Source organism: Cucurbita pepo, chromosome 18 (assembly GCF_057944985.1).
Source record: "Cucurbita pepo subsp. pepo isolate OVF chromosome 18, ASM5794498v1, whole genome shotgun sequence".
In the NCBI taxonomy this organism is placed as follows: Eukaryota; Viridiplantae; Streptophyta; class Magnoliopsida; order Cucurbitales; family Cucurbitaceae; genus Cucurbita; species Cucurbita pepo.
The window spans coordinates 7,669,370-7,689,652 of NC_141815.1; the positions used below are offsets into that span (position 1 = coordinate 7,669,370).

General features: G+C 38.2%; 2 protein-coding genes and 1 pseudogene across 3 annotated transcripts; all 3 read right to left on the reverse strand.

The window, feature by feature from the left end:
- Nucleotides 1-2,589: 2,589 nt before the first annotated feature.
- LOC111779668 (scarecrow-like protein 3 pseudogene) lies at nt 2,590-4,666 on the reverse strand (annotated as a pseudogene).
- A 2,310-nt stretch (nt 4,667-6,976) lies between these two features.
- Nucleotides 6,977-12,622, reverse strand: LOC111779605 (indigoidine synthase A family protein). Of its 2 annotated transcripts, none has more exons than XM_023659682.2 (13): nt 12,464-12,622; nt 12,278-12,389; nt 11,303-11,413; nt 10,033-10,115; nt 9,510-9,569; nt 9,355-9,415; nt 9,161-9,267; nt 8,997-9,074; nt 8,644-8,689; nt 8,406-8,526; nt 8,159-8,244; nt 7,878-7,961; nt 6,977-7,225 (listed from the first exon to the last, which is right to left on the reverse strand). In XM_023659682.2, the coding sequence occupies exons 1-12, from the start codon at nt 12,560-12,562 to the stop codon at nt 7,885-7,887; spliced, it is 1,041 nt and encodes a 346-aa protein (XP_023515450.2). In that variant the 5' UTR covers nt 12,563-12,622; the 3' UTR covers nt 6,977-7,225; nt 7,878-7,884. The 2 variants fall into 2 exon arrangements, with proteins under 2 accessions (XP_023515450.2, XP_023515451.2); XM_023659683.2 differs by having other exon boundaries at nt 7,165-7,581.
- Nucleotides 12,623-14,151: 1,529 nt separating this feature from the next.
- On the reverse strand, nt 14,152-20,112 carry HY2 (phytochromobilin:ferredoxin oxidoreductase, chloroplast / phytochromobilin synthase (HY2)). The gene is made up of 8 exons (XM_023659817.2): nt 19,748-20,112; nt 18,236-18,352; nt 16,746-16,840; nt 15,594-15,687; nt 15,339-15,470; nt 15,131-15,235; nt 14,778-14,828; nt 14,152-14,699 (listed from the first exon to the last, which is right to left on the reverse strand). The coding sequence occupies exons 1-8, from the start codon at nt 19,934-19,936 to the stop codon at nt 14,511-14,513; spliced, it is 972 nt and encodes a 323-aa protein (XP_023515585.2). The 5' UTR covers nt 19,937-20,112; the 3' UTR covers nt 14,152-14,510.
- Nucleotides 20,113-20,283: the final 171 nt, after the last annotated feature.

Here is a 20,283-nt window from a genome sequence, read left to right on the forward strand (position 1 = left end):
CTCGTAGTTATATTATTTCCTTTGGTATAATAGTTGCGTTGATATGATGGTTCCCATTAGGTATATTAGTCTTCATTGGTATAATATTTGCATTGATATTGTAGTTTTTTTTTTTTTTTTTTTTTTTTTTTTGGGTTATATTGTTTTCCTTGGTATAATATTTGCATTGATATGGTTGTTCTAGTCTATATTGTTTCCTTGTTTTAATAGTTGCGTTGATATATGATGGTTTCCCTTCTTTCCCTTGATATAATAGTTGTATTGATATGATTGTTCCCTAGTTATATTGTTTCCTTGGTTTAATCGTTGCATTGATATAATAGTTTCCTAGTTATATTGTTGTCCTGGTATAATAATTATATTGATTTGGTAGTTCTCTAGTTATATTCTTTCTCTTGGTGTGGTAGTTGCATTGATATGATTTTCTCTAGTTATTGTTTCCTTTGGTATAATAGTTGTTGCATCCGTTAATCACAATCTTTTAGGTCATTTTCAATTTGATGAATGGTTTGTCAATGATGAACAACTTCAATTACCTCCCTGCATGAGCAATTTTGTCTCATCAAAAGTCAACTAAATTATTTGAATGTACATCTGTATCAATGCATCAAAAGTCAACTATCAGTATCTGGGATGTTTTTAGATTTTGCACGTGTTCCCTCTATTTGCCCCTTAATAAGGAGGACCGTACAATATCATACCAACTATTATGCCTATAACATCTGCAACTATTATGCCTTAATTCAACAATGATTTAATTAAAAAATATTACTATGATTCGAGAGAAAATAAAAGTATCGATTTGGACACTAAAGTGGAAGTGCGTTGAATCAAGAGCCCTTCCCTAATAGAAGGGGTTATAGTTAGATTTCTTTTCTGGAACCGTTAAGTCAGTCGATGGAATCAAGTATTACTCGCTCATTTCAAGTCCATTGAACAAGTATTACAAATAACAAGGCCGGCAAGAGAGGGGCTGTGAGAAGACGGAGGAGGGAGAAGAAAAAGAGAAAATGGAAGAAGAGAGAGAAAGAGATTGAAGGAGGAATGGAAGGCATTAAAGCAATGGGTTCAAAACTAGTAGTCTGTTTCCTTTCGCACAGTTATCTTGACATTCCATTGTTGCATTAGCTTTAGGATATCATATCATCAACTCAGTCGAATTATATTGACCTTGTTACACATATTAGGGGCATTTTTACAGTGGTTTGAGTGAGAAGCAGAGTCAAAGATCTCATCCATTGGGAAGTCTTCCATTAACAGGTACTTTGACTTTAGTGACAATAGCTTTAGGATATCATATCATCAACTCAGTCAAATTATATTGACCTTGTTACACATATTAGGGGCATTTTTACTATGGTTTGAGTGAGAAGCAGAGTCAGAGATCTCATCCATTGGGAAGTCTTCCATTAACAGGTACTTTGACTTTAGCGACAATAGCTTTAAGATATCATATCATCAACTCAGTCGAATTATATTGACCTTGTTGCACATATTAGGGGCATTTTTACGGTGGTTTGAGTGAGAAGCAGAGTCAGAGATCTCATCCATTGGGAAGTCTTCCATTAACAGGTACTTTGACTTTAGCGACTACATTTTTACTGCGGTTTTCATAATTAATCCTCCACAATCATTCCTTTCCGAAGGATGATATTTGGTAGGCACCATCATCTTCATGTATCATTTGTTCCTCTTTGTATGGTGCTTGTGAATATTCCTAGTAGGAATTAATTCAAGAGACATGGTAGTTTCAATGGCTATAGAGACCCTCCATTGCCCTTTCTTGGTAAAGGATTCCCACCTCCTAGAGGATTCCTCCCTTTTCCTTTCATCGAGACTTTCTTTTTGGGGACTCGGACCTCATTGTTTGAAAGAGTCATCTATTTCAGAAAAAATCATTCCACTATTAGGTCTCTTCAATCCAAATTATTTTGCATGTTAAGAAAGAACTTTGGAGAAGAAGGAAAATTACCATCTTTTCAAATGAATTGAAATGCATCAGGTTTATAGCAATCGGGAGCTCATAGGTCTATCACACGGAGAAGGAGAAAATGAGGAAGAGATGGATCTCATCACTGCTTTCTATTGAAGTCTTCCATTTACTGCAGGTACTTCAACACGCATTAAACTTTAGCCAATTCATTCCATTGCTAACGGCATTTTTAATATGGCTTGTCTTTACTATGTTTTCAAAATTTAATCATCAACCATCATGAACTCAAGAGTTTTTTAGGATGTTGTCTTTCCGGTGTGTTTTTTTGCCATCAAATAATCATTAGTGCTAAGTTCGGATTAGCCAATTCATTGTTTTAGGTAGCGATGACAGTATATGATTGCAGTTATAAATAACCACATGAATTCAGGGGAATGGTATTAGGCTGGCCAGCATTAACACTATAACTTAGAAGTCGGTTTGGAACTTGGAAATTGGTTCCTGATTGAACAGGCTCTACTGATTTACAAATACTGATGCCACCTTTTTATCGAGTCGATCTCGGGATTGTGAATACCTGAAGATTGTAGGTAGAATAGAATAGAAGATTTATAGAAAGATTAGTTACTGACTGCGGAGCTGTATGAACTTGGGAGTAAAACAAATGTGATGATATTATAGTTTGAACAAAGATGGAGGCCTCAGGGATTTTTCGGGTAAGAAGACGATTTCGTGATCATTCCCGTATGCTAATCTAATAGAAATGAAAAGAATTCTTTGGCCTATAATGAGAAAGCAGTTTCTATATTCATTCTATTACAGCACCTCCAAGCTGATACTGTGAACAATGGACGATCTTGCCAACAAATCATCACACAACCGTTTTCTTCCTTCATCCTATAACCGTCACAACCATAGCCCTGCAACAGGCTCTGTGCCTGCAGCATGCCATAATAACTCAAAGACACATGCCTGAACCCGGCGATATCGAATCGTTGACACCATTTGTCGTGTTTTTCATGTCGTTCCTTCCTCTCTATTCCCTCACAAGCTATGATGTTCTTAATCTCTTCCCCAAATAGCATCTTTTCCAACTTCAATCTCTCCTGGGATGTTCTTGACATGTTAGACTCCAAACAATCAAAAATAGCTGCATAGGTGTGGAGTGCCTCTAGTAATCTCTCCATAAGAGTTGAACCATTATGGTTACAATCTTGTTCTGTCACAACCATCACCTTAGGCGTCAAGCTCCACAATCCATCCAAAAATCTATTGATCTTTGTTGCATTAGCTTGAGATAGAGCTGATGAAGAAACCGAGTCAGGACTCGGACTGCTTCCGTTAACCAAATCCTTGTCGAGTAACTCGCTCAACGAGTATCTCGAGTATTGAACTACATTGGCACTCTTGGCAGATGATGATGGTTTCTGCAAGACTTCATCAGAGCCCAAAAGGGTGTGCAACTGAAGAACTGAATTGATAGCCAGAGCCTCCCCGGTTTTTACACGAAGCTTTTCGATATCGAGATCCTCGAGTCGGCTGATAACGGAATTGAATTGAAACGGGATATCCAATTGTTCTGCTACTTCTGTCAACCTAGGAGCCATTTGATCCAGAATCTCCTTCTGTGGATGAACCCCAGTGATTCTCAAATGGGGAGGCCCTTCAGGCCTAGCACTCAATACTTGCATAAGTGCAAGCCACTGAGCAGTTTCATTCCCATTAAGATCAATTATATGAATCATCTTTTCCCCCTCCATGGCTTCAACAATAGCTTGATTAGTAAGCACAAAAGCCACCTTGAGAAAAGGAAACATTTCAAAGAACAGTTTCTTAACAAGAATCTCCTCTGAAACCATTGGTATCTTAGTGGAGTTAAAGGCCTTGTAAAGACCAGGCCATGTCTTGAGGATTCGATCCGCAAGAGCCTCGGCGAAGTACGCCGCAATGCGCTGCATTGTATCACCATCAGCAGAAGCAAGATGTGATATGTGATCAAGGGCAAGATTAGCACTGTCAAGGCTACCAACAGCCACATGGTTTGCACAAGTAAGCAACAAATGGATTAGATACAAACCCCTCTCCTCAGATTTGAGCTCTCTAAGCCATAGATACGGAGAACCCAATTTAGGTGAAAGAGGCATCATTGTGAAGAATTGGAGAGGGGTGGAAGTTATGGTGGATATGCCTTCGTCTTGAATCATTGTACAAGAACAGAACAGAACAGAACAGAACCAACGTTGTGGAACAACAGAGGAAACAGAACAAAAAGAAAGAAGCAGAAGAAGAACAGAGGAAACAGAACAAAAAGAAAGAAGCAGAAGAAGAACAGAGGAAGAAGCAAGAACGGGTTACTGGGTTTTGTAAGAATCGGAACCCCAAATGAAATTTAGGGGGAAAAGCCAAAATCCAAAGTGTCGGTACTTGAAGTGAGTATGGGTGGGTTTCCTCTGTTTCCATCATCAATTCAGTTCTTTCTCTCTCTCTCTCAGGCCTCCGTTAGATGACTACGTTGTCGACAAAGCGTGGTGGTATGATGGTTTTGTCGTCATTAATGTCTTGTCTTTTACTCTAAAGTGGGGAATATGGAATTTCTGAGAAGCTCAGCCTTCTGTTTTTCTCTTCTCGCTCGGGCTCAAAAGGGGTGGAAAAAACCACTTGCCTCTGTTTTCACCTTTGCCTGAAAAAGGGTTAGCTCTATTATGGTAGGTTTGAACTCAATGATTGGTTTCATCTGTCTTGGATCCTTACAAAAGTGAATCTTTACCAGCTAATCAGTCGGTTCGAGTTCTTGGTAAGTTTAGAGTTCATTATTGCGTACGTTTGCCTTCTCTTTTTATTCGCTTTAACTTATTACGTATCGTCGTCAGCCTCACAGTTTTAAAACGCGTTTGTTAGGAAGAGATTTTCAACATTATAAAGAATGTTCCGTTCCCCTCTCCATCCCTCATAATCCACTCCCTAGAGGCCAGCGTCTTCATTGGCACAAGTGATTGGCTCTGATACCATTTGTAACAGTCTAAGCCCACCGTTAGTAGATGCTTTGGCTCGCTACATACTGCCGTTAGCCCCACGATTTTAAAACATGTTTGCTAGGGAGAGATTTTCACCCTTATAAGGAATGTTTCGTTGTCCTCTCTAACCGATGTGGGATCTTACACGCTACCCCCCTTAGGGGCCAGTATCCTCGTTGGCACACTGCCTGGTGACCATCTTTGATATCATTTGTAATAGCCCAAACCCACTGCAGGTAAATATTGTCTGCTTTGACCCAGTCTGGCCCATTCCTCGAAAGAAGTTTTTACGGGATCCCTATCTACCAAAATTTTGACTTTTGATTCCGGTGAACAAATAATCATTGAGTCCTCTTTCTAGACAACACATACAAAGAGACCCACCAATACTTGAAAACAATTATACTAGGGAGAGAGGTTTTCACCGTTATAAAAAATGTTTCATTCCCTCATCTAACTAACGTGAGTTCTCACATCTTTAGACATGTCACCAACAACTTAACTATCAATCGATCTTTGCTTCTAAGAGAAAAAGTATTAGATAACTAGTTGAATACAGATAAAACCCTGATCATCAACCCCATATAGTAACGACTTCGGTGAATCATTATTTTCACGTGCATGTCTAGTTAAAGTGTTTCTTACATTTTTGTCTTGATCTTTGGTGGAAAAGGAATCAAGGTTAGGGTTTTAATATATTCCCAAAAGAAGGATAAATCCAAACATGCCATAACAAAGACAAAAGGGTACCCATTGTTGGAGGTTGTTTCCTAGTGGGGCTAAGTGATGGGGTAAATGCAAGAAAGTTGAACACCAATGTGCTTCCAAAACCCCAAATTTGTTTGGTTTTGTTTTGTTTTGAAATGGCAATGACCATACACTTTGTATTATCTTCCCCTTCTATTAAGACAAAAGGACATGGTGGTTCACCTATCTTCCAAAATTAGATACTACATTCATCCCTACTTCTTCACTCTCATACCCCATTCTCAAAAAGGATCCCCCACTTCCTTTATTATCTTTTGTTTCTTTTTGTTCTTCCAACTTGCATCCATTTTTGTGATTACGTGCTTTCAATCGATCTCTAAATTTTGTGATTAGCGAACTTTCGATCAAAATTTTGTAAGAATATTTAAGTCTTTGAAAGTTTAATTTTGTGTTAAATGGATTTTCGAGCTTTCAAAAGTGTGTAATAGATCTTTAAACTTTCAATTTTGTGTTAAATGGATCTCCGAGCTTTCAAAAGTGATCTTTAAACTTTCAATTTTGTGTCTAATAGATGGATGAAGTTTTAATTTTGTGTTTAATAGATCCCTAAAATTGTAATTTTATGTCTAGTAGGTGGTGTATTTAATACTTTTTAAAATTTACGGATCTACTAGACACAAGTAAAAGTTTAATGTTTCATTAGACATAAAATTTCAATTTACATTTATTAGATTAATTAATATATAAAATATTGAATATGTATAAAATGTAAGGGTGTTCGTGGGTTGGATTGTGTCGAATTGTGACATATTTTTAGACCCCAATTATTTGGACGGTAAATTTTTTAGACCCCAAGTAATTAATCAATTTGGGTTGATTCAATTCAATTTGTAATTTTTTTTTTCTTTTATATGAATTCGACCCGAACCCAAATAAATTCATAATCCAACTTAAACTATATAGGTTGATATGATTTTTATGGGTGCGCTCCTTATGAAAAGTATATACAATTGAAAATTTACATTTTTAAAGTGATGTATTCAGACAATTTTTTAAAGTTTGTGCTCCAAACTTATAATCTATTACTTTTTTTTTTACTTTGATATTAAACTTTATTTATTTATTTCGTTTGAGCTCCATTTTGTTTTATAAGTTGGAGTAATAACCATTTCATCCTCGATAATATATTTATAAATCATAAAAATAGTTGCGATTATTAATCGTATCGATTATTAATTAATTTAACAAAAATGAAATGAGTTTATTATCGATCTTTAACGTAATTCTCTAAATACCAAACAAGGAAATATTGTTCAAAGTATTCGCTGAATCAATTCATATGACATACCAAATCAAATCAAACTTTAAATCATATTCAGGTCATTTCTGGCATTTCCATGTTGAATGCAACTTAAATTTCAAAATCCAACAAATTTGATACAATCCAAATCTGGCTTTACCTTCTCTAAGAGCAAAAATGTAAGGAATTTCTAAATCAGATAAGACTCATTGAACAGCAATCTGAACTTTCATGCCTTTCAAAGCTAGCGTTCAAGTAAGCAAAGCTTCCCTGAATATTTAAAAGAACACTTAGAAGAAGATCAGATCCTTTTTTGTATTGATCTATGTTCTTTCAATAAGAAATAACGAGCCAATAAAATCACCCAGTGTGACATCCCACGTCGGTTGGGGGAGGAGAACGAAACATTTTTTATAAGGGTGGGAAAACCTCTCCTTAGCATACGCGTTTTAAGAACTTCGAGGGGAAGCCCAAAAAAGACAATATTTGCTAGCCATGGTATCAGAACTAGACATCGGCCGATGTGCCAAAGAGGAAGATGAGACCCAAAGAGTGATGGACACGAGGCGGTGTGCCAGCAAGGACGCTGGTCCCGAAGGGAGGTGGATTGGGGGGTCCCACACCAACTGGAGAAGAGAACAAGTGACAGTGAGGATGCTGGACCCCAAAGGGGAGTGGATTGTGAGATCCCACATCGGTTGGGGAGAACGAAACATTCTTTATAAGGGTGTGGAAACCTCTCCCTTAGAAGACACGTTTTAAAAACTTTGGGCGATACACCCAGCTAACTTTCAACAAAGGGTGTTGAAGAAATTCACTGATGTGATGTTCATCCCATCCAAGAAAATCCCATCCAAGAAAATCATATTAAAGAAAACAATGCTGTAATTGTGATCCAAAACTAAAAGAATTTGAAATGTACCTTCCTCCTATTGCACTCTGAGTTTGGCAAGGGCACCAGCAATCCTAGCACCCACAAGAGCATTGTTCTTTACAAGTGCAATATCTTGGGAAAGTTAAAGAATATCATGAAACAAAACAACAATCCATGTCCGAATAGAACTTTAAAAAACGTAAAACAAAATAAATTACTTGTTTCGCTTCTTCGTCGTCGTAAAAACATCATTGTCAACCTAACTCAGCCAGAACATATGCATATTTACTGTGATAAAAATGTTCGCATAGCAGTAAATTGAAGGATACTCGAAGCGAGCGAGGCTCCTTGAGTGAGTTCATTCACCCTTTTAAGTAAGAAAGGCGTTTCAGCATTTCCCACAATATTCTTCTCCCTGTAATTTGTATATACAAACTGATGAGTCTCAACATAGCTCAACGATTGCCTAGTTGAAGGTTCAAATCTTCGCCTCCAGTTTATACCGCTATACGCTCAATATATAACACAACATAATTACAGATAAGTTCGAAATAAACTGAGTTGTCGGTTAATTACCGAGCTTCTTGAAGAGCGCTTTGTATTGCATTCTCAATTAAGCTTCCAGAAGCTGAATGCTCTTTTGGAATTGGAACAGATATCAGAATTCCACTTCCGAGCCCAAGATTCAAGTTGGCATCTGCAGATGAACACAATCAAAAAAGTCACAACAGCATATCACGTTAGATTGCCCATTTAGAAGTCTGTTATTCAATGCTTTAAATCAAGAAAGGTTGAGGGTTCTCTAGTGACTTGCCAATAAGCTTTGCAGCATCTTCTGGGGTATCAACACGGCAAGGTGCCTGCATTTTGTACATCATAAACGAAACAAACAAACAAACAAACAAAATCTAGCCCACCAACTGGCGAAAATCTATACCCTATAAATTTACGATGATCTTCAGTTATACGATCGTATATTAGTGACGGTATACCTGGAATACGATACCATCTATACACGGTAAACTACCTAGTCTTCAGAAATGTGTAGAGATCTAGAGGCATGAAGAAGGTATACCTGGAATACGATACCATCTATACACGGTAAACTACCTAGTCTTCAGAAATGTGTAGAGATCTAGAGGCATGAAGAAGTTTTGCATTCAATACCTTGCAGCCGCTGGTTTCAGTAAAAAATGCAGGAAATTCGTCTGTTCTATAAGCTGCAACACACACTCCCTGAGTTTCCTGTTAATAACATTTTCGGGACGGTGAATTAAAAAGAAAGCTGCACGATGTGTAATAAGGTTGAAGGGAGGGAAATATGACTATACCAAATATTCAAGAGTCCTGGGGATATCTAATATCGATTTTACGCCAGCTGAGATGACTGCTACAGGTGTTCTTCCTAGCTCAGTGAGATCAGAAGATATATCCATCGCTGCAAAAAGCAGTCGAAAACAAGTAAATAAGATGGAAAAAGTTAATCATGGGTTTGTTGTTGTTCGTCCATACATAAGTATCTTACTTTTTTCACCATGTCTATGGACTCCTCCTATGCCCCCAGTCACAAACACAGGGATGCCAACCTATAATAAATTTCCATGAACAGAACGAGTGAAAAGGTTCGAAAATTGAACAATTGAGAAGTATGTTACTGAATAGAACGAACGATGTGCTCACCCTAGAAGCAAAGAACATTGTTGCAGAAACAGTAGTAGCACCATTTCCTTTACTAGCAACCTTATAAGTCGTCACAAGATAGGAAATAATTATCCACGTAGAAACGACACAACTCAAAAAACAGTACCACATAGTTCATAACAGATCCACGCTCGTATAGTTAAAAATAATGGAGAAAAGAAAAGGAAAGAATTATTATATCATACAACTACCGAGATCGATATTTTTATGGCAACTATTCAAATATACAATTTCAGTTCAAGCCTTGGATAATTTCTGAAAGTAAAACCAGTAACATACAACCAGAAGAAATTTTGGATCTGGTGTTTCTTTACATTTCTAATAAGAATATTGATGATCAATAACAAAAGAAAGGTACTTCAAGAACTAAAAAATGTTTGAAAATTAAATAATGTTTAGATTGTATCCTAAACCATGAGTTACTCTGCTGTACATACAAGGTGGAATTAATACCACTCAGGATGAATCAACAAAAAAACATAATAGCTAAACTAATACTCACAACTTGTGCTATGTCCCTCCTAGCCGTCTTTCGAACTCGGTTTCCCAGAATGCTTAACCTCTCCAATTCTTCCTCGTTCAGGCCTGCATACATAGAGCCCCACAGAATTAGAAATCTAAAAGTGAAAAGAGTACCAAAGAGATAATCAGTTGGGGGGGGGGGGGGGGGGGGGGGAGGGGGGACAAAACAAAAAGAAAAAAAAGGAAAGAAGAGTTTTGAAGGTTTTAGTTCTGAATGAGTACTTTTACTAAGGAAGTGAAATTAGTACAAGCATTGAATAAGAAACGCTAAAATGAAACTTATACCAAGGTAGAAAAGGGTTGCAAAAGGAAAAGCTAATCGTATGCCCACTTGCCATCTACCTCAAGAAGCATATTTCAAAGATTCTTGTAACGACACTGACAGATGTTGTAAATGGTCTTTGTTCCGATTTAATGCATTCAAAGGCTTTGTTCTCAAAAACAATTTTATCCCTTGCAACTTCCACAATGAAAATTGTCACAATACCACATTCTAAGTGTAATGGCTCAAGCCCATTCAAAGGCTTTGTTCTCAAAAACAATTTTATCCCTTGCAACTTCCACAATGAAAATTGTCACAATACCACATTCTAAGTGTAATGGCTCAAGCCCATTGCTAGCAAATACTGTCCTCTTTGGGTTTTCCCTCAAGGTTCTTAAAATGCGTCTGCTAGGGAAAAGTTTCCACACCCTTAAAGAATGTTTCGTTCTCCTCCCCAACCGATGTGGGATCTCACACCAAGAAAAAAAATTTCAAAAAATAACGGCTTTAAAGCTCCTTTAAAAGAGTGTCATAATTGCAAAGATGAATCCATAAGATAGAAAACAACAGGAAAATTTAACTCTGCACACAGAAGGTGAAATGGATGCATGAGAATATAGCTTAAAGCTCTCATACTTCACAAATTCCAACAGTTTAGGAAGCAACAATTAGAAAAAAGTTCATAGCACCTGACACATGGATAGCAATAGAGTATCGATAACCATTCAAAGTATTAGTTACACCATATGGTGATGTATTAGAACATGAGCTAGAGGATCATTTCATGTACAGATTAAATCAAGAGGTCAACGCTAATTCAAGCTCTTCAATCCAAATGGACTATAGATCAAAAGATAAAGATGGTTCAATCCTCCAAGAGAAAGGTTCCTTTGATTATGATTAGAAATTTGCATAAATTGTATACAATGTGACTATCATTAGCACAGGAAGGATCGACAGGTATAGAGATCGAGTAGTTAATAAACACCTACGCATGGTGTGCCATCTAAAATTGCTACAGTTGCAGGAACCGCTCCATTCTTCCTCACTATTGCTTCTACTTCCTTCGCAGTTTCCAGATTTTGCGGATATGGCATACCTACATACAAAGAGACAAAACAACAGAAAGATGTCACCTACTTCACAATGAAAAAACATATTTTTCCGAGTGAATGCTAAAAAAATGAAAAACTTATGTTCATTAGTTTTTTAATATCCAATAACAGTCAACCTTCACTAGTTTTCCTGCTTTCAAACTAAGAAGACTACTAGATCCTACAACCTACATCACCAAGACTGAACATTCACTTTTGTAATAACCCACTATGTGTTCTAAACTTCTGGAGTAAAACCAATGATTTTCAAATGCAATAATTCGTCATCTGAGAATCATACACAGTATTAGTGTTCAATTAGTCACTTCATTTCGTTTCTTTATGTCCACATTACTCCCTCTTTTGTCCAATTTTCTACAGGATTCAACTCAACAGAGAACCAAAGCTAGGTGATCATGAAATAATATCCAAAACAGGGATACAACACGAAATGGAAGACGGCACATTATTTTCTTGAAATCTAGCATATAGACAGAGTAAGAATTCGTTCATTAAGATATACACTTCTTAAATTATATCATTTTCATACAAAAAAGTAAATCCAAAGTCAATGAGTTCAAGCATTTATATGCTTAAATAATTAGTTCGGCCTATTTTGCTCTCAAAATTTATTATTTTTGTCATATATGTGTCTATTTAGTATACTTAACAAGCGTTTGATACATGTTCAACAAATGTCCCATTCGTGTCCAATGAGTACCAGATTATCCAGGACACGGTAATTAAATTAAAGTGTTTGTGCTTCTTAGGTTTGGACAAAAGAGGTTCTAGGGTTTCAAATACTTCAACGAAAAACCAAAAGCCACTGCAATCAAACAATTGAAATGGCAAAAGAAAATCAGAGTCACCATGAGAGATGATGGTTGATTCGAGGGCAACAACAGGATGCCCGCGCGACATGGCAGCAGAAACTTCGGTGGATATCTTAATTAGGCCTCGAAATGGAGCGTCAATGGCAGCCTTCAACATTGATGAGATAATAAGCAAAAAAGCTGGAAAAAGTGGTTTCAAGAGATTGTTTTGATGATTCTGACCTGTGGATTATCGCTGCTTTTCGAATCTGATGGGTGAAAATGTCTACTGAGATTAGATATTCTTGAGAGAGCTGAAGAAGAAGAAGACGAAGACGCCATTGTTCTTTTCTCCGAATGAAAACCAGAGCAGCGTGTTCGGGGCAGTGTTTTTATTTGTTATTCCAAAATTTACCTCGCACTGTAAATTTACTTTTAACAGAGGTAATTATTTCTTCCTAATTCATCTATATTGTCCGATTTAATATGTTACGTATCACCGTCAACCTCACGATTTTAAAACGTGTCTATTAGAGAGAAGTTTCCACACTCTTTGAAGGAATTATTCGTTCTTCTTTCCAACCGATGTGTGATCTCACAATTCACTTTCCTTATAGGTCAGCGTCCTCGCTAGTACACCATTCGGTGTCAGGTTCTAATACCATTTGTAACAACTCAAGTCCACCGGCTAGCAAACATTGTCCACTGTCCGTTATGTATCGCCGTCAAACTCACGATTTTAAAATACATCTGTTAGGGAGAGGTTTCCACACCCTTGTAAGAAATGTCGGTAATATCTCATAAAAATTATTTGTCTAACTTCCAAAAGTAACAATAACACTCTTGTAAAACAATATTTAAAAAATATATTTTAACTTTCAAAATTGTAGTTAATATCATTAAAAAAAAATTAGTAGTTAAAAAATTCTCTTATAAATGAAATTGTTAGACCGTGTTTCAAAAAGTCTCTAAACTTTCAAAAAAAAAAATGGTATCAATTTCAAAGGACTCGATCCTTTTGCTACCGACACGGAACGATACAAGATGAAGATTCAAACGTTTGTCACACTAATTCCTTTAACAATTGAACTATTCCGTACATAACGATTACAAACACGTCGATGGGTTATTTTTCTTTTGTGCTAATACCATCAAAACAACCTAAGCCAATTTTTCATTTTTCGTAGAGCTTTTCAGAAAGCATTGAAACAGTGAGATCATACATCGATGGAGGAGGACAGTCCTCTTAGGGAATGTTGAAAGGAAAAGCCCAAAGAAGACAGTAGCTGCTAGTGGATATTTGCCTTCGGAGCCAATTGATTACTCTTCGACTCCACCTTTTTGACCTCCAAATCACCCTTCGCCGTACTTTATACATACAACCTCAAAATCCTCATGAGCGTCCCCATAAAAATATACAGAATCTCGAGAAACCTATCGACCTTATGCAGAGATTTACCTTTGGAATCTCGCCAAAATTGGCTCATTCGCGAAATGTGGCGAATCTTCCGGCTTCAACATTGTTTTTGTCCTTTGCTCTAGGTTTCCCCTTATACTTTTTGGGTTACACATATTCGCGCCGAAGCCAAGGCAACATCGCCGCTGAGCGACAATCCCTCTATAGTTTTCGATGGACAAGAAAGTGTTTATCTACCCCTCCTCCAAACCAGATTGTTGACATCTTCACGAAAAGTGTTTCTCAACCTCTCTTAAAATTTTTTAGATCCAAGCTTCACGTTTGTTCAAGTCGGACGCTTAGCTTGCAGGAGGTGTTAATATTTAGTACTAAATTATATTTTCCCATATATATTATATTTGATATTTTATTAAAGGCAAATATCTTCTTATATCCTCCCATTCATTACTATTTTCATATCCTTGTAATTTATTTGATTATAAACAGAGAACTTTCACACACCATTTAGGCGGGGTGTTTCAGCAAACATTCTCACCTCTTCCTGGTAAATGCATTTTAAAATCCTCTTAGGGGAGGCTGAAAGGAAAAACCCAAAGAAGACAATATCAGCTAGCGGTAACCTTGAGCTGTTACAGACCCCATAGATGGGTGTGCTCACCCTGATCCGTCCCTATCTCTATCAGACTTTGAGTTCTCTAAATGTTACATAGAAATTTAATGACAAAACTCAGATTTTGACACAAAATTCAAAAACTGTGCCTCACAATGGAGAGCCAAGGATGATAGACACCACCAAACTTTGAGCTCAGTCTAATATACAGCTTACATAATACCTACACCAATTCACTTCTGTATGGTAGAGAACTAATAACATCAGCTTTTGGTCAAGTCTCCAATGAATTCACCTCTTTTATCCCAAGGTCGATGCTCGTACGACTTTCCAGCCATACTGCGTTTCGTGTTCACGGTACCATCCTCACAGTAGTACTCTGGAAAGTAATCCAGAAACCTTTTGCTTCCGAGCTCGTCGACACCGTTGAACAGGAAATTTCTCACCAAGTCCTAATGGTTAGATGTGAAGTGAGAAAACAAAGCTGAAACGATTCAAGAACATTAACAGATATCGTCGATGTTCGTTACCTTTGCAAGCGTCTCCCCGATTAATTTTTTTAGAAGACCGTGTCCCGGATCCTGTTTTGCCAATGTTGCATCAATAAAGTTAGCAAATAAATGATCTCGTTGTTATCCAGTTAAGTTTTAGTAATATCCCACATCGATGGGAGAGGAGAACGAAACAGTCTTTATAAGGGCGTAAAAACATCTTCCTAGCAGACATGTTTTAAAAACCATGAGACTGACGGCTATACGTAACGGGCCAAAGCAGACAATATCTGTTAGCGGTGGACTTGGGCTCTTACAGTTTTAGTAATATCCCTCGATCTCAGTAGCTAAGTCAGAAATTTATGTAAACATAAAAGGAAAGAAGAAGAGACCTTTTCTGCCCTCCACGACAGGTATCTGTGTTGCGCTTCTCGGTTAACCATAAGTCGAGACGGGATCGTTTCCTCCGCAGCATTGTTCACGAGCTCAAGCCATGCCTAGAAGTACATTGGAACATCAGTAAATCTTCAAAAAACAAAGCTAGAGATCGCCCCGGGGGTCGATGTTTATCATAGCAGCGGTTTAGTTAATTTCAACTACCTTGTAGTAATCCACGAATGCCGAAAACAATATATCATACGTCGACTCGGTTGAGGAAGACTTATTCCATATCACAATGGGAGAGAAAAATTTCAACGACTCGCTCGTAAGCTTTCCGCCCCAGGGTAAGAGCTGCAGGAAGTCTGTTTTCAGTAATAATCACATCAAATTTAGAATGTTCACCTGATATCTCGAAACGAGTCGAGTGTGCCTGCGGTCGTAACGCAACCGATATCTTGACAAATAAACATTCACCTCAGCATATTTGGTTCCAAGATGCAATATGCTTTTATAGTACTTCTCCCTATAATCTCTTTGGTTGATCACATCATGCAAAGGGTTGAGATCCCTACAAAAAGAACATTATATTTAGTGTAGGTTCGAGCAAGAACAAGAACGTTACGGAGCACGATTTGATGCATTCGTCTGAAGCCATTGGCGTATGCTTTAAGACCCCGGCTCGATGCATAAACGAGCCGAACTTATGTCAATCCATATCAACTTTCTTTCCAGGTATGTGATTGAGATTTCTAAAAAAAGTTACTTATTCGATCGATTCTCGTTATTTTAATTGTCGTTCGCGTCTCTCTAAAGTCTCTAACAAGTGCCTAAAAACGAAAAGTAGAGCAAGCTCACTAATTCAAAAGACAAGATGCTCACTTTCTTTTGTCTACGTAACTTACTGTAACAGCCCAAATCTACCGCTAGCAAATATTGTTCTCTTTAGCCCGTTACATATTGTCATCAGTCTCACGGTTTTAAAACGCGTTTGCTAGGGAGAGGTTTCCACACCCTTTTAAAGAATGGTTTGTTCCCCTCTCCAACCGATGTGGGATATGGGATCTCACAATCCACCCCTATTCGGGGCCCAGTGTTCTTGCTAGCACACTGCCTCGTGTCCACCCCCTTCGGGGCTCAGCCTCCTTGTTAGCACACCGTCTAGTGTCTGGCTCTGATACCATTTGTAACGGCCCAAGCCCACCACTAGCAGATATTGTCCTCCTTGGCCCGTTACGTATCGCCGTCAACCTCACGGTTTTAAAACTCGTCTGCTATGGGAGGTTTCCACACCCTTATAAAGAATGTTTCGTTCCCCTCTCCAACCGATGTGGGATCTAGGATCTCACACTTACTAAGGCTATTGAGTGTCGGAAAAATTGTGTACTCATATACAGGTGGTAGATAAGAATCGAATCAGCAATTCTTGTGGTTTCGTGACGTACTTTAGACCAAGATCGATTGGTCATCAAAGTTTTTTTGTGTGTTCGTGTAAGAAACCGAACTTTTATCGAGAAAAAATGAAAGAATACAAGAGCGTACAAAAAACAAGCCCCGAGAATATAGGAGTCGATAACTTAAAAAAAGTTTACTATCTCCTATCAGGCTCCAAAGTTGAAAGAAGCTTACAGTACTACTATACTTGAACTTGCAGCAGTGAAGATATTTGCACAAAATATGGGAACATCAAATTCTGTCTCTGGGAATGCAGCAAAATCTAAAACCTGCACCATAAATGAAACAGGTTTTGGAGTGAATTTCAGCTGTTTAAGGTTTTCATTTCTAAACCACTGAAAAAAAAGTAGGAAAATAAGAATAGCTACTGGGTCAATGGGTCAATAGTCTCGTTGTAATAGCTCAAGCCCACCGCTAGCAGATATTGTCTTCTTTGGACTTTCCTTTTCGAGCTTCCCCTCAAGGTTTTTAAAACGCGTCTGCTAGGGAGAGGTTTCCACACCCTTATAAAGAATGTTTTGTTCCCCTCTCCAACTGATTTGGGATCTCACAATCCACCAGCACATCGCCTGGTGTCTGGCTTTGATACCATTTGTAACAGCCCAAGCCCACCGCTAGCATATATTGTCCTCTTTGGCCTTTCCCTCAAGATTTTTTAAACGTGTCTTCTAGGAGAGGTTTCCACATTCTTATAAAGAATGTTTTGTTTCCCTCTCCAACTGATATGGGATCTCACAATCCACCCCCTTCGGGGTTCAGCCTCCTTGCTGGCACATCACCTGGTGTTTGGCTCTAATACACATCACCTGGTGCTAGCAAATATTACTCATGCTTTCCCTTTCGAACTTCCCTTCAATGTTTTTAAAATACGTCTGCTAGGGAGAGGTTTCCACACTCTTGTAAAGAATGTTTTGTTCCCCTCTCTAACTAATGTGGGATCTCACAATCCATCCCCGTTTGGGATTCAACCTCCTTGCTGGCACATCTCTCCAACCGATGTGGGATCTCACAATTCATCCCCCTTTGGGGTTCAACCTCCTTGCTGGCACATCACCCGGTGTCTGACACTGATACCATTTGTAACAGCCCAAGTCCACCGCTAGCATATATTGTCCTTTTTGGGCTTTCCCTTTCAGGCTTTCCCTCAAGGTTTTTAAAACGCGTCTCCTAAAGAGAGGTTTCCACACCCTTATAAAAAAATGTTTTGTTCCCTTCTCCAACCGATGTGGGATCTCACAATTCACCCCCCTTTCAACCTCCTTGCTGGCTCTAATACCATTTGTAACAGCTTGAGCTCATTACTAGCAGATATTGTTCTATCTGGGCTTTCCCTTTCGAGCTTTCCCTCAAGGTTTTTAAAACGCGTCTGCTAAGGAGAGGTTTCCACACCCTTATAAAGAATGTTTTGTTCGCCTCTCCAACCGATGTGAGATCTCACACTCATAACCATAACCAAAGGATTTTAAGTCCATGAATGAGACCAAGCCTCTCATCATCATCAAAGTACAATACTATCTTGGGGTAACTAGCAAATTCATATACTTTAGAGCCCCAAGGAATGCTTTCTCAAGGGATGGTTCTTCTTTTCTACCATTTTTTAAAACTAATATGAACTAAGGCATCAAAGATTCTTACTTAAAGAGGGTCAAAATATAAACCAAAACCTGCATTGTTTCACTCTCAATATTTAAACTGCGAAGTAGTCTGATCTTTGGAGCTTGGAAAGATAACATTTCAAGCTTTACTTTTTTGTCCATTGAAATCATGGAATTATACTTTTCCTGCAGGATAAGAACAATTGTATTGTTACGATGACAGAAACAATGATTCGTGTTTGAATTCATACAATTTCAAAACATTTGTTGATAAGAGGTTTAAGAACTTCAACCAGAATCATATCAAGTATGCTGATCCTAACAGCAAAGATATAGATACACGTTTATAACACAACAAGTTCAAACCTCTTTACATAGAATCAACAAAAACCTTGGATACAAAATGGCTTGAAAAAAAGCTCATCATTTAAGAACTCAGAACAGGGCAGAAGAAGTTAGAATTGTAAACAAGACACTATATGTGAGATCCTACGTCGGTTGGAGAGGAGAACGAATCAATTCTTGTAAAGGTGTGAAAGCCTCTCCCTATCAGACGCGTTTTAAAAACCTTGAGGGGAAGCCCGGAACGGAAAGTTCAAAGAGGACAATATATGCTAGTGGTGGGCTTGGGCCGTTACAACTAGTATCAGAGCTAGACACCAGGCGGTGTGCTAGTAAGGACGTTGGGCTCCTAAGGGGAGTGTGGATTGTGAAATCTCACATAGGTTAGAGAAGGGAATGAAGCATTACTTATAAGGGTGTGGGAACCTCTCCCTCGCATACGCGTTTTAAAAACCTTGAGAGGAAGCCCGGAAGGGAAAACCCAAAGAGGACAAATATCTACTAATAGTGGGTTTGGGTCGTTACAAATGGTATCAGAGCCAGACACTGAGCGGTGTGTCAACGAGGACGTTGGACCTCCAAGGAGAGCGAATTATGAGATCCCACATCGGTTGGAGAAGAGAATGAAGTCTTCCTTATAAAGGTACGGAAACCTCTCTCTAGCATAGAAGTTTTAAAAACCGTAAAGAGAAACCCAGAAGTGAAAACCCAAAAAGACAATATCTACTAGCAGTGAGCTTAGGCCGTTACAAATGGTATTAGAGTCAGACACCGGACGGTGTGCTAGCGAGAAACGTTAGCTCCTAAAGAGAGTGGATTGTGAGATCCCACATCGGTTGGAGAGGGGAACGAAACATTCCTTATAAGAGTGTGAAAAACTCTCCTTAATAAACGCAATTTAAAAACTTGGGAAGGAAAGTCCAAAAAGACAACATCTACTAGCCAGTAGGCGTGAGCCGTAGACACAGGGCGGTATACCAGTGAGGACGTTGACCTCCAAAGATAGTGGATTTTGAGATCCTACATCGGTTGGAAATCTCTTCTGAACAGATGCATTTTAAAAACTTTAAGGGAAAGGCTAAAGAGATTAGAGTGCATACAGAGAGAAAACAAGTACCAATCTGGGGAGAAGAACAGCCAAAGTGTTTTGGAGCATTACAAAGCAAAACAGAGCAAAGAAGCTGAATTGAATCAAAAGCAAAAGAGGCAAGAACACAATCCATTGAAGAAACCCATTACCTGTAAAGGCGAGGGGAAGAGATGGGTATGAAGTTTGGTTTCATCCAAAGCGAATTGAACAAATTTCTGATAAGAAATTGCAGAAACAGGGAAGAAAGCTCTTCTACACTTGTTCTTACTGCTACAGCTGCTTGAAAACGGTGGAGAGTTGAAGGAAAGGCAAAAGGGTAGAGTAGAACACGAACCCATAGCAGGAAAGCTTCCAAAGAAGATTCAGCTGCAGCATTTGGGTTACCAAAATCCCATTTTTCTACCTCTCACAGGATCTACTGCTGGGGTTTGAGCTGCTGGAGAGCTCGGATGTTGGATTCTGTATCGACCCACGTCGCCAAATTGGTGACATCAACTAAAAAGTGTAATTTAAAGTAAACAAATCGGGGAATCCACATGCTTTGCTTTGATCTTCTTTGGCTTAAATTATAGTACTTGTTAAATTTGTGTTCATAAATTATAATTTTTTTAAATATCTCTTTAGCTTTTAGTTATAATATCTAGTAATTTTTAATTAATGTTTTTAAAAATCAAATCAAATTTTT

What these genes read in the sequence shown, in the direction of transcription:
- HY2 (XM_023659817.2), bottom strand. Translation starts at nt 19,936, where the DNA reads ATGGGTTCGTGTTCTACTCTACCCTTTTGCCTTTCCTTCAACTCTCCA. An exon ending in TTGAGAGTGAAACAATGCAG is followed by an intron (nt 16,841 to 18,235) that starts GTTTTGGTTTAT and finishes TTTATGGTGCAG; the next exon opens with GTTTTAGATTTTGCTGCATT. An exon ending in CATTCGTGGATTACTACAAG is followed by an intron (nt 15,236 to 15,338) that starts GTAGTTGAAATT and finishes ATGTACTTCTAG; the next exon opens with GCATGGCTTGAGCTCGTGAA.
- LOC111779605 (XM_023659682.2), bottom strand. Translation starts at nt 12,562, where the DNA reads ATGGCGTCTTCGTCTTCTTCTTCTTCAGCTCTCTCAAGAATATCTAAT. An exon ending in AAAGCAGCGATAATCCACAG is followed by an intron (nt 12,390 to 12,463) that starts GTCAGAATCATC and finishes TCAATGTTGAAG; the next exon opens with GCTGCCATTGACGCTCCATT. An exon ending in CCATAGACATGGTGAAAAAA is followed by an intron (nt 9,268 to 9,354) that starts GTAAGATACTTA and finishes TGCTTTTTGCAG; the next exon opens with CGATGGATATATCTTCTGAT.